Below are 12,378 nucleotides of genomic sequence, written 5' to 3'. Positions count from 1 at the left end.
ATGGCACTGGGCTTATTGTCACCTGGGGAGTTACAGCAGTCAAACAGAAGGGGGTTGGGAAGGGAATCATTTGAAAGCAGGGAGGTTGAATGGATAACAATAGGCGAGTTGAATTTCTGTGTATTCAGCATTCCCTGAAAGAGGCTTGATACTCATACAGACGGCCCAACAGGTGGTGCAACGTGTGTTGCATTGTATTCACAGATATTGAGACCCTGATATTACCTTTCCCCAGAGATTTTAATGGGATAGTTTACTCGAAAATGAAAATGGTGCTATCACTTATTTCACCCTCTTGTCTTTAAAACTGGTATGTATTTTTTATTGTAATTTTTTCTGTTGCAAATAAAAGAAGGTGATTTAAAGAAATGTCTCAATGTCTTTTTGTGTGTGTCTCGGATCCCACTGACTTTCAGTAAATGGACAAAAACAGTTGAGACATTGTTCAAAATGTGTTCCACAGACGAAAGAAAATTATACATGTTTGGAATGACATGAGGCTGAGAACATGATGACAGAGTTTTCATTTTTGTTGAATCACCTCTTGTACTAAAACACACCTACTGTGATGTCACTCCGTATGTAACCACAAGAACTTGTTTAATTTCATAATTTTTTGGCCATAATCTCTAATTGTTGGTAGTACATAATTTGTAAATGAATGTGCATGTGTGTCTTTGTGTCCATCTGTTCTGCTGTATTACAGCTGCTTGACCCATACCCTCAGCCCTGGCTCCTGATTGGCTGGTGAGAATCATGTCTGGAGAAGCTAGTTTGGGCCCCTTATGAGGATTCACATCTAAAACCTGGACTGGACTTTCTTTGAGACTGGAATAGAGTCTTGATTGGGACTGTAGTGTTTTAATTTGTGTCAGCCTTGTTTTTATCTTTGACACAAACTGTATAATGGAATCCATTCAGCCCATGGAAGAGGCATGCCAGCTTATAGTAGGACTCACTGTCCATATTTGTTGAAAAGACAACACACAGTTATTGGCACAGCTCCAGGCTATCAGTTGGACAGGTTTCAAACCTCCAGCCTCTGGCTAAGCCTTTTATCTCCTAGACATCTTTGGTTTCTCTTCGCACCTGGACTGGTTTTTCCAAATTTGTCGGTTGAGGGGTTGAACTGGATAGTTCACGGTGGTAGTGCTGTAAGGATGACTTATGAGGCAGTTGTGTGTTTAGAAATACATATTTGTATTTGTTTTTATTGTATTTTTTATTATAATTGTTTTATTATAAATTTTTTTTTTTTAAATTAAAATGTGACTGAGAAATGTTGCTTACAAGTTTCATCCGATTCACGCTATATATGTTCCACCTTCTCCTGATCCAGCCCTGGTTTTCACACAGACTCTTCATACAAACTTTGTCTTCTGGCTCTCTCTCTGTGTTCAATGGCATAACTCTTCCTTCCCACTACTTAGAGACAGAGTGTGTGTTATAGAGAGAGAGAGCATGTGGCACTGAAGAGCCTTTTGAGCTTTTCCCCTCTCAGTGAGAAATCAAGCAACAGAGAGAGAGAGACAGAGAATGCAAACTTTCCCTCCTACTTTTGGACTTCTCCCAGACTTGAGTGCTGGAATGGATTTCTTCTGATACTTTGGATGTCACTGCACAACTATGGGGTTTATGCAGAGAAGGGATCTTTCAAGTTTTGTTGACTGAGCGTGTGTATGTGAGGCGTGTGTGTGACAGGAGCGTGCTCGGAGCTATGTCAGGTGTTACACGGAAAGGTTCTGGGAGACCAGGATATTACTACAGACTCCTGGGTCGCACGAGGCTACAGAGACAGCGCAGCCGCTCCAGGAGTAGAAGCAGAGCCACAAACAATAGGGGTAAACATCTCGTTATAACTTTGCTACATTGTTTCTGAAATATTCCCTCCAGCCTTTTAAAGTACTTTTATATGTTGTTAACAGTGCAGTATATAGTAATAATACCCATAACTGTTACATTTTGCCACACTTAGCTGCAGTATGTTAAGCTTGTGTGTAAGATTTCTGCTGTTGCCACAGTAGTAAAACATCATAACAGCCCGTTTATAAGAGTGCAGCTGCCATAAACAGTTATTATTACCATTTTGTTTATGGCAGCACTCTTCTGAGTACTTTTTATAAAAGCTGTTTTTTGCCTAACCCCCCCCACACACACACTTTTTACACTTCATTTTAATTCTGAATAAGAACATCATTGAATGAATGAACTCTAAGAAATGTAAATCACTTTATTTTGCATTTCTTTTTAGATTTAAAGGGGCCATATGATGCGATTTCAATTTTTCCTTTCTCTTTGGAGTGTTACAAGCTCTTGGTGCATAAAGAAGATCTGTAAAGTTGCAAAGACTAGAGTCTCAAATCCAAAGAGATATTCTTTATAAAAGTTAAGAGTCACCCACTCCTACCTAAAACGGCTCATTCTAACACGCCCCCACGTCTACATCACAATGTGGGGAGATTTGCATAACACCGCCCAAATGTTCACGGAAAGAAAGAAGGCGTTAACTTTTATTCTTGCTTTTGCTGCCAGTGCCATGTTGCGGAGACGCTGTGTGTTTCATTGTGAAAGAAAAACTATTTTGTTTGGCCTTCCAAAAGAGGATTAAGTTGTTAAGTGGTTAAGTTGTATTTATAACACTGTTCCAGAACAGTTCAACCCAAATATTTAGATGTGTGCAGCGCATTTTACGGAGGACAAGGACTGTTTCCTGAACCAGTAGCCTACAATGCTTCTGTGCCCAAACTAAATATCTATAAAGTGGGGCAGTTCCAAATTTGCAAGGACAGTCTGGCGCTTCTGACACACAGCCTGCAAGTACGTTTTCATATGTAAGGAATTTGCCACTGATGATTCAAAAGCAAATTTTGAGCAGTGTAGAGTAGCGCTTTTTGTTTTTCGTTTCTTCAATCACAAATGCAGATATGGTTTTATGTTTATGCAGCGCGATACGCAACACAACTCATTATAATCAGTAATTATGTCTCCACTGGATGCAACAAATGCCTATAATGGGTTTTATTGGTTTTGTCTCGTCGTGCCGGGAGACAGCATCACAGTATGTTAAGGGGTGTAACAATTCCGTCACATGCTTGAGGCATTCAGCCAATCACAAAGCACTGGATAGCTGGCCAATCAGAGCACACCTCGCTTTTCAGAACGATGAGCTTTGTAAAAATCGACGCGTTTAAGAAAGGCGGGGCATAGAGGAGCAACAATAATGTACAGTATGTGGAAAATAATGCATTTTTTTTTACCTTAAACTGTATAAACACATTGCATTGCACCAAATACACAAAATATTGTTCTTTTTAGCAACTTCATATGACCCCTTTAAAAAAAAAACTGGATGCAAGCACTTCCTCTTTAACCATTAACCATTTTAGAGTTGCTATTAATGTGTTGAATCTGTTGAAATATTGTTTGGGTGTGGGTGTGGGTGTGTTAAAGAGAAACATGATGTGAAAATGTGAGTGATGATCAGACATTGTTGTCTAATCACAGTTTGAAAGTTTTCAAACTATGAGTCTGTGCATTAGTAGTGGGATTCTTTTGGAGATTAAATTATGGCAGTAGGTGACAGTGTTTTTGTGTATCATTAAAAAGTAATTGAAACATTCACGCAGCCAGTTCATTCAAAAACAACAAATTCCTACAGGAACCAAGTGCCACTACTATGTGTTGCTTGGGAATGCTGAATGACAGATTTTTTTTGACTTTGGAACTATTTTCTTTTGTTTAATATAATTTCAGTCCACAAAAAAAGGTAGTAGTGACAAACACTCGTCCAAAAATCCATAGATCTAAAATATACAAAGATACAAAGATGAAAGATACAGCTCAAAAAGCTTATTCCATTAATTGTTCAGAGGTCACAAAATATGTGGAAAGAAGTGCAAAAGTGCAAATGCAGAATGTTTTCGGGTATTAACCCTTCCTCAGTGCCATGTTTAATATAATATCAAATTTGACAAATGTATTTATACATAAAGACATAGTACTGTGATGTTAGTGATGTTATGTGACAGTAGTGTTAACTTCTTTTTCATAGAAATGTATAAAAGAACCATCAACATGAACGGATCATATCTCATGTCTGTGGCCTTTTTTTAATATTAGTTACAAATGCATATCGTATTTAATGCTAATGTATTATTTTTACGTATTATTATTTTCTTCAATGTTTGTTTCCATCCGATCTGGAATATTTGGTTAAGTCCCCTCTATAAAAAAACTCTCTTGTCAGTCACTCTGTTAGTTTAATGTTAGTCGTAACACCTAAGTATGACCGGATAATACTGGAGAAGGGGTTATTATCAACTGTAACTTTACGGTTTAACAACAAGACAGGTGACCAACCACAATTATTGAACATGACACACCAAACGCTCTTACTCACACAATTTTCCAAACCAGTCAAGCAGGAACTCAGTACTTCTGCCCAACAAGCTCCTGCGCTTTCTCTCTCTCTCTCTCTCTCTCTCTCTCTCTCCCCCCCGTCTCTCACACACAAAACACACACACACACACACACACACACACACACACACACACTGAGTAATTTCAGAAGTGATGGCTGTGAATGGCTTCTTTATACTCTCCTCTAGATTATGGCTAACTGGGCTCATTACACAGGGGGTCGATCGAGATCCCTGAGTCATTCAAACTTAATTCAGTCACTGAGAGAATCGATTCATGTTGTAGATGTGGTGCTTTGTGATGGGGCTTTTTTAATGGTACAGCTGTTTTGGGGACTTGGCAGGTTCAAGGTGACATCACTGTGGTAAACTTTTGAAGTAAAATGTATGAGCAAACAGAAGCAGGGATTTATAGAGAGATTATAAAATTTTGGATAGATTTCTTAAACTCAGTATGTTGGTTTATTTGCTTCAATGCTAATGATATTTTCTGTTCAGTGAAGCATACCAAAGTATGTGTGGGTTTTACTTTAGCAAGATTTTTGTTTGACTGAGAGAATCAGGAAGTTTTCCAGTGGAATGATTGTCATAGAATATTTGACATGTTTTGTGGGTGTTATCTTTCAAGCTGAATGTTAAAAGATTAGTTCTTGTTTAGTGTTCGACCATTATTCATGTTAAGCAGGGATAATGTTGCAATGTCTATGTGGGCATGGGACATCTCTGTTACTATTATTATTATTAATAGTATTATTATTTATCTTGTCCTCCAATATGTAACCAGTATTTCAGAGAGCCAAATAAAAAGTAAAACATACACACTCATTGTTACTAGTCTGAAGATGCACGTCACTGGTGGGATCATGCAAATTGAGTGTACATGGAACAGAATTATGAGCTTTGTTATCTGTGGTGCTTGTTTGGGTTCAGCTGACTGATAGCTTATCAGGTTATGCATGACAGAACATGGTGGCACTTTGGATCTGAATATTCAAATACGGCACCAGTATGAGGTAATGGTGCCTCCATGAGCTCACCTGAGCTCATCTCTATTACACAACCAATTACACGCACACCCCTCACATGGGGTAGATAAACACACATACTGTAATAACCATGTTTGAGCACGTTTGAGAACATGCATAGGAACTGGAGAGAAAATTGTAGCCTATGTATTTACGTCCACCACAGCCAGCTGCATGTGAGTGTGTGTGGAGTGTGTTCTCTTTCTAGCTCTCCCTTCCTTCCTCCCCTCTGTTCATTTTTGATAATACAGCATTACATCACCACTATATCAGCTGTTAAATTGACAACTTATGAACCACACACACTGACACAGCTGTGTGAAGAATAACCTGTTCTGGGAACAGTCTTCCCACAGTCGATGTGTTTTGCTATGCTGTGGTTTTTAATGTCTGATTGGGAAACACATGGGATCGTGATAAGTGGGCTTAGTGGTGACTGACAGTTGCATGCAGCTGTGATTTTTACATGTTTGCTCTGCATTATCTTACAGGAACGCTACGTATGTCAGAAGATCATGGTGGAGGTTGTGCTGTACTACTGTCCTTGCTACTCTTAAAGTGGCTACTGTCACTCCTCTTCTCAAGAAGCCTGGACTAAATCCTTCTATTCTGAATAACATCTGTCCCATTTCTGTTTTACCATTTATTTTAAAGGTTTTAGAAAAAAATAAAAAATTGACCAAATGCAGTTCTTTCTAAATCTTAATTGTATTACTGAAATTTTTCAATCTGGTTTTAAATCTGCTCAAAGTACTGAAACAGCCTATCTCAGAGTGTTAAATGATACCCTTTTAGCAACCGACTCTGGTGTTTCTGTGGTCCTGGTTCTCTTAGCTTTATCATCAGCATTTGATACTGTGGACCACTCTATTTTGATATCTAGATTAGAGTCGGACGTGGGCCTAAAAGGTATGGTCCTTAAGTGGTTTCAGTCATTTTTATCCAACAGAATTTTTTTTTGTCAAACTAGGTGACTTCTCTTCCTCTGTTGCTCCTCTCACATGTGGCCTCCCTCAAGGCTCGATATTGGTGCCCTCCCTTTTCCCCCCATACATGCTTCCTCTGGGTTCCATTCTAAGAAGACATGGGGTGTCTTTTCATTTCTACGCTGACAATACCCAGATTCATTTACATATTAAGAGAAATGATCCTTCAGCACTTAGTACTTACCAAGGTGCTTAGACAAGGTCAAACTCTCGCTAGATCAAAAAAATTTTTTACGTTAAATGAAGAAAAAACAGAGGTGATTGTTTTCAGTCCTACTGATCATTCTCAGGCTACCAGCCTAGATCTGGGCAGCTTATCGGCCTTCAAATCTTCTCGTGTGTGAAATCTGAGTGTCCTTCTTGATGATTCATTAAAATTGGACAAACATATCTCTTCTGTAATTGGTTCCGGTTTTTACCAACTCGGTTTGCTGTCTAAAGTCAAACACTTTTTAAATGCTACGACGTTAGAGTTGGATGTACACACTTTTATTACTTCACAATTAGATTACTGCAACTCACTATATTGCAGTATTTCAAAGTCACAAACTACTTGCCTACAATTGGTCCAAAATGCTGCTGCTAGATTTCTTCAAAATAGTCGCAAATGTGAGCACATTTCCCCCATACTGAGGGCCCTCCATTGGCTGCCTGTTCAATGTAGAACGATTATAAAGTTCTCTTACTGGTGTATAAACCTTCACATAACCAAGCCCCTAGTTATCTCTCAGAGCTGTTGCATTTTTATTCTCCCACTAGAAGTCTAAAATCCTGTGACCAGAATCTCCTTTTAGTTCCTCAGTCCAGACTAAATCGTAAAAGGGATCAAGCCTTTTCTGTGGTTAAGCCTCGGTTATGGAACAATCTGCCTCTTGTGATTAGAGCGACACCTTCCCTATCCATTTTTAAGTCTCTTTTAAAGACACACTTGTTTGATCTGGCCTATTTATATTCCATTCTTATTACATTGTATTATGATTTATCTGTCATTCCTTGGGTTTTAAATTAATATGTTTTTTTTCTTTCTGTTTTATGTGTTTATGGTTTGATTTTAATGTTCAGCACTTTGGTCAGTCTTGTGGCTGTTTTTAAATGTGTTTTATTAATAAATGAACTTGAACTTGTTATAGGGCTAGTTTCACAGTTTCTTATTCTAGATGCGACCGAGTTTTAAACTGAGAAATTGGTCACTATGTTGGAGCTGTGACACATTGTGCAATGGTGTTAGGGGAAACAACACTTCTTGAGCCCATTCTCACCTCCTCTAATCATCATTTCCTATCTGCTGCTGTGGCCTAGTAGGTGCTAGTATTTGATGCATTGTGCCATTCTGCCCATTTGAGGGCAACATGATGTTGAATCCGGCTTTGCAGTCCCATTTTTACCTCTTCTCATCATCATCATCATCATTAATGTTAGCCGTGGTCTAGTGGCTAGTGCTTGTGATTTGATGCATTAAACTGTGGCGCTCATGTGGAAAGCATGAGTTTGAGTCTGGCTTGCAACACTTTCTGATCCCAATTCCATTACTTCTTCCCATCATTTCTAGTCATGTCTTCACTATATTTGTTGTCATGTCTCTACAGGGCTGTGCTCTGGTAGATACATTGGGCCATGGTAATCATGTAGGAAATATGTGGTTGAATCCAGTTCACGTTACTTTCTAATCCCATTCACACCTCTTCATATCTTCATTTCTGTCAACTGTGGCTTAGTAGTTGGTGCATATGATTTAATACATTGCACCATGGTGCTTTCCCATTTCTTCTCCCCATCCTTTCTTGTCATCTTCTCACAAGAATTGTTGTCACATCACTACAAAACTGTAGCTAAGGAACTGGTGCATGTGATTTGATACATTGTGCTGTGGTACTCTTATAGGCAACTTCCAGCTCCCAACATGTTCCTTTACCACCTCTTCTACTCATCATTTTCTGTAATCATTATTCATAGTTAAAAAAATAAAATAAAAAAAATTGTGATGTGGTCACACAATCTGATATGATTCACTTTTTGCACCCTCATCACGGATGAATTTATCATACTCTGTGCAGAGAAGTGAGGAAATACAGCTGCTTTACAGAATGCTGTAGGGAATGTTGATGGGTTTGAACCGGAATTCTGCTGGAGTTTCCATTAAACGTGACATCTCATCTATTTATACAGGAAACTAGGGTAAATACCATTGTAAAAAAAAACTTGCCAAGGTTACAATATGTCAGAGTGTTCTGATAAAAATGTCTGTAGTAAACTTAACAACAGATCTAGGTCAGGCTGGAAAGTCAAAACAGACAAAGGAAGAGAGTGAAAAAATGGGAAAAAGAGAGTGATGAAGACATGAAAGACAGGAAATGAAGAGAACGAAGAAGGTGAAAGGACAACAGAGATAACGTGATAAAACAGGCAGGAAAGCAGATAGCTTTGTCAGAATGGTCTGATAGCTGGATGTTGTGCTAGAGTCTGTCGGTCAGTGAAATATTTTTAACTAGTTCATGGTTCTGTTGTTGATTTGCAATAGTCGCTGTTTATATGTGCGTAGTAGGTCTCTCTTTCTGTGCGTGTTTGTGTATGTGTGTTACCTCTTGGAATGTCTGAGTTTACTTCAACCTTCCGCCTTTCAAAGTTGCAAAACAGCAACTTTCTTTTGCTGTGCTTCCCACACACATATCTAGGGATGTAACGATTAACAGCGAGCCAGTTGAAAATCGATTCAAATATGTATTGGAGTAGGAGTTTATATGAATGTATCTCTGACAGGAACTGACTATTTTCAGAAAAGTTTGTGGTATTTTCTTTTCATCTTGCCTCTGAACAATGCATATTAAAGTAGTGTTCATAAGTGCAGCTCTGCTTTGTTTACAGCAGTTACCCAGAAAACACTGTATCATTGCTGTTCATTAGCACCCCCTGCTGTCAGAGAGTGAATCTGCGTCTCATTCAGCTCATCTGCTCTTTCGTTCAGAAATGCTATTTTTTATGTAGTATAGTTTCACAAAACTAAAGTCAGACCATTCTGTTTTTGCTTCAAATTTCGAAATTATCTTATTTAGATTAAAAACTACTCATGCTGCATGTATGCTACATCTTTGTTTGGATCATGATTAAAATCCAGTCTCTAATTTTAAATGGAAAGAGCACAGACACAGCCTTAGTTCATTCATATTAAGAGATTTCTTTTATTTGTCTAGCTTAATTGTTTGATTTGGGGTTTGTTTTAAAATTTCAATTTAGTTTTATTATATTTCAATTTCACAAAGAAACGTGCAGCATTAGCCCAATAAAACAACACCTTTTCATTTACTGTATAATGTCTTCAATCTCATTTTGTTAAAAAAAAAATGTGTGAAGATCGAATCGTGAGATCAAATTCGTGAGTTGAGTGAATCCCTACATCCCTACACATATCACACATCCACAGACACATTCACAGTCTCTGTCTCTCACTCACATAGACATCTGACCATAAAAAAAAAAAAAAAAAAAGATTTTGTTAGACAAAAAAGAAGCAGATTTTTTTCAGACAAGATGTGTATTTTTTGTAAAGCCTGTGGTCTGCAGCTTGAATACCGCATTGGTTAAAATCTTTCCCTTTTTGATGTGCTGCATAATTTAATAGAGAGAGGTTTTTAGAGCTTATTTGCATTAGTTGTGCTGAACTACTCTTTTGTTGTTCTTTTAGTTACTAAAGGCTTGAAAGAGTTATACTTTCAGTTGTATCCTTTCCTATTTACCTTAGTGGAAGTGGTATTTCAATGGATCTGGGCCACTGATATAAAGGTTTCATGTTCAGTCACTTTGTAGGGATGATCCAGGAACTGAGCAGATACTGAGATAACAATTCAGCACTGAGCAAAGCACTAAACCAGATTCTGCTCCAGATGGATTGTCCCTGTTATTAGTGTTCTGTAAGTTGTTTTGGGCAGAAAGCATGCGGTGAGTGGTTTGTTTATAGGATTCGCTTCAATCATGAGTAGCCTGACGTACCACAGACCCCTGCAGAGAACATATCGAGCTCATAATGTGCCTTTACTCATTATGGACTACTGTTGACTCGTTTTATCCTCTGCATTATATTGCATAACAAATGGTCATTACTCATACAGCTAACCGGATGAGATGGTATAATGCTGCATTGTTATAATGCACACACTGGACTCTTTGGAAAAAGTTGTCTGGCTAAACAAAGATCTGAAACAAGTTTGGAAAAAAAAAAAAAAAAACCCCAGAGAAAATAGGCCTTCTGACAGACAGTTTTACTGTCTCATAGTAATAATAATGTTTTCAAAGAGCTGACAGGTGGGCATCTCTTTTGCGTATGTGTGCACTCTTTTTTTCATGGCTGTAAAGTCATTCAAGCACAGTGAGCTTTAGGAGCAGATGCAGAGAGAGTTTGATTAGAAAAAGGAGGTACTGGACTGTAACCACACACACCCTTTGCATGCGAAAACTGTCCCTATTGTTTGTTTTTTGCTCCTCATATTTGCCACATTGTTGAGATCACATGATAACGTGCTATTCTTCTCAGTAACCCTCCTGTTATTAGATTTTTCCAGTTGCAGAGTAAGCAAATCAAAGCAAATTAGCTTTGTAAAAATTGTCCAGTTTCAGAAAGGCGGGGGCGTAGATGAGCAACAATAATGTACGGTATATGGAAAATAATGTATTTTTTAACCTTAAACCGTGTAAAAACATTGCATTGCACCAAATACACAAAATAATGTTCTTTTTAGCAACGTCATATGACCCCTTTAAGTAACCTTCATTAATACCCATATTTAGACATACTTCAATACATTTTTTCCAAGGTTTGGACTTTACAATTATGTGTTTGTCTGCATGTAACAGTGTGTTTCAGTTCTTGATGTAGTCAGGTTTTGTGCAGTTGATTGTTCAGTGCTCTTATGTGTGTTAGATCATCATTCTCACGGAGGATTGTCCTCTACAGGAAAACCTGGAAACATTGTGTCCCAGCCCACAGCTCAGGAAATGTGTTTTCTGACCCGTGTGTGTGTGTGACATGCGCTGATAGTTGGTCTTACATCTGTAAGAGAGTATTCTAAGACTGGCCGAATTCTCAGCAGGTTTGAGATGTGGTTGCTATGGGAACAGCAGAGGGAGGTGATTGTTCTGTATAACCACTGGGAAGGTGCCTGTCAATCATGGTGTCGGCAAGGACAGCCGGGTCTAATGGAAACACATGTTTAGCTCAAGGAGAGAGACAGTTCTGCAGCTGTTGGTGTGTGTGGGTGGTCACATCTTCTTGCCTTATTGCACTGTTCTTCAGAGGTAACATTATAATGCTGGTTTTAGTTTTGTTTAGACAACAAAAGATATTCAACAGCAAACACCTTTTTATCAACATCTAAGGATAAATGAAATAAATTGCTGTTTGACATCTCTGACTGAAAAACATGATCTGTGGTGAAGGACGTGTTTTCATTGAAATAAAAGTAAAACTTTGTACATCAATAAAGCAGAAATAATTTAAAATGAATGAATAAATTATTTATTATTATTATTATTATTATTATTATTATTATTATTATTTTTCTAATTAATCAGTCTAAAAATTACATGATACAGTTTTTGTCAACATTGCACCATGGTAATAATTTGCAAAAAATATATTTCAATTTAAATTTAGGGTATTTATATTTAAATTGTTAAAAAATAATTATAATCACATTTTAAATTCTAAAATGTATATTTAAAAATAATTTTGTGCCATATTTTGTCAAATACTTTATATAAATAAGAATTATAATCATATCATAAATTCTAAAATGTATATTTAAAAATAATTTTGTGCCATATTTTGTCAAATACTTTATATAAATAAAAATTATAATCATATCATAAATTCTAAAATTAAATGTATTTAAAAATTATTTTGCTATATTTTTTGTCAAATACTTGTTTAATGAATTCATTGTGAATTCAATTTTCAAA

The 12,378-nt window shown here is 37.3% G+C and overlaps 1 protein-coding gene across 8 annotated transcripts in view; it reads left to right on the top strand.

The window, feature by feature from the left end:
• LOC109090709 (disabled homolog 2-interacting protein-like) overlaps positions 1-12,378 on the top strand; it is a 126,411-nt gene that overhangs the window by 56,980 nt on the left and 57,053 nt on the right. For 2 of the 8 annotated variants that reach the window (XM_042756339.1, XM_042756336.1), the window contains exon 1: positions 1,370-1,841. The exons of the other annotated variants lie outside the window; for them this stretch is intronic. In XM_042756339.1, the coding sequence (XP_042612273.1) occupies positions 1,718-1,841 (124 nt within the window). In that variant the 5' untranslated portion in view covers positions 1,370-1,717. Of the gene's footprint in view, positions 1-1,369; positions 1,842-12,378 lie in introns of those variants that run through there. 8 annotated transcript variants of the gene reach the window in all.

Source organism: Cyprinus carpio, chromosome A5, assembly GCF_018340385.1.
Source record: "Cyprinus carpio isolate SPL01 chromosome A5, ASM1834038v1, whole genome shotgun sequence".
Taxonomy (NCBI): Eukaryota; Metazoa; Chordata; class Actinopteri; order Cypriniformes; family Cyprinidae; genus Cyprinus; species Cyprinus carpio.
The sequence above is the reverse complement of the archived record's forward strand: the minus strand, read 5'-3'. Positions and strand labels throughout refer to the sequence as shown.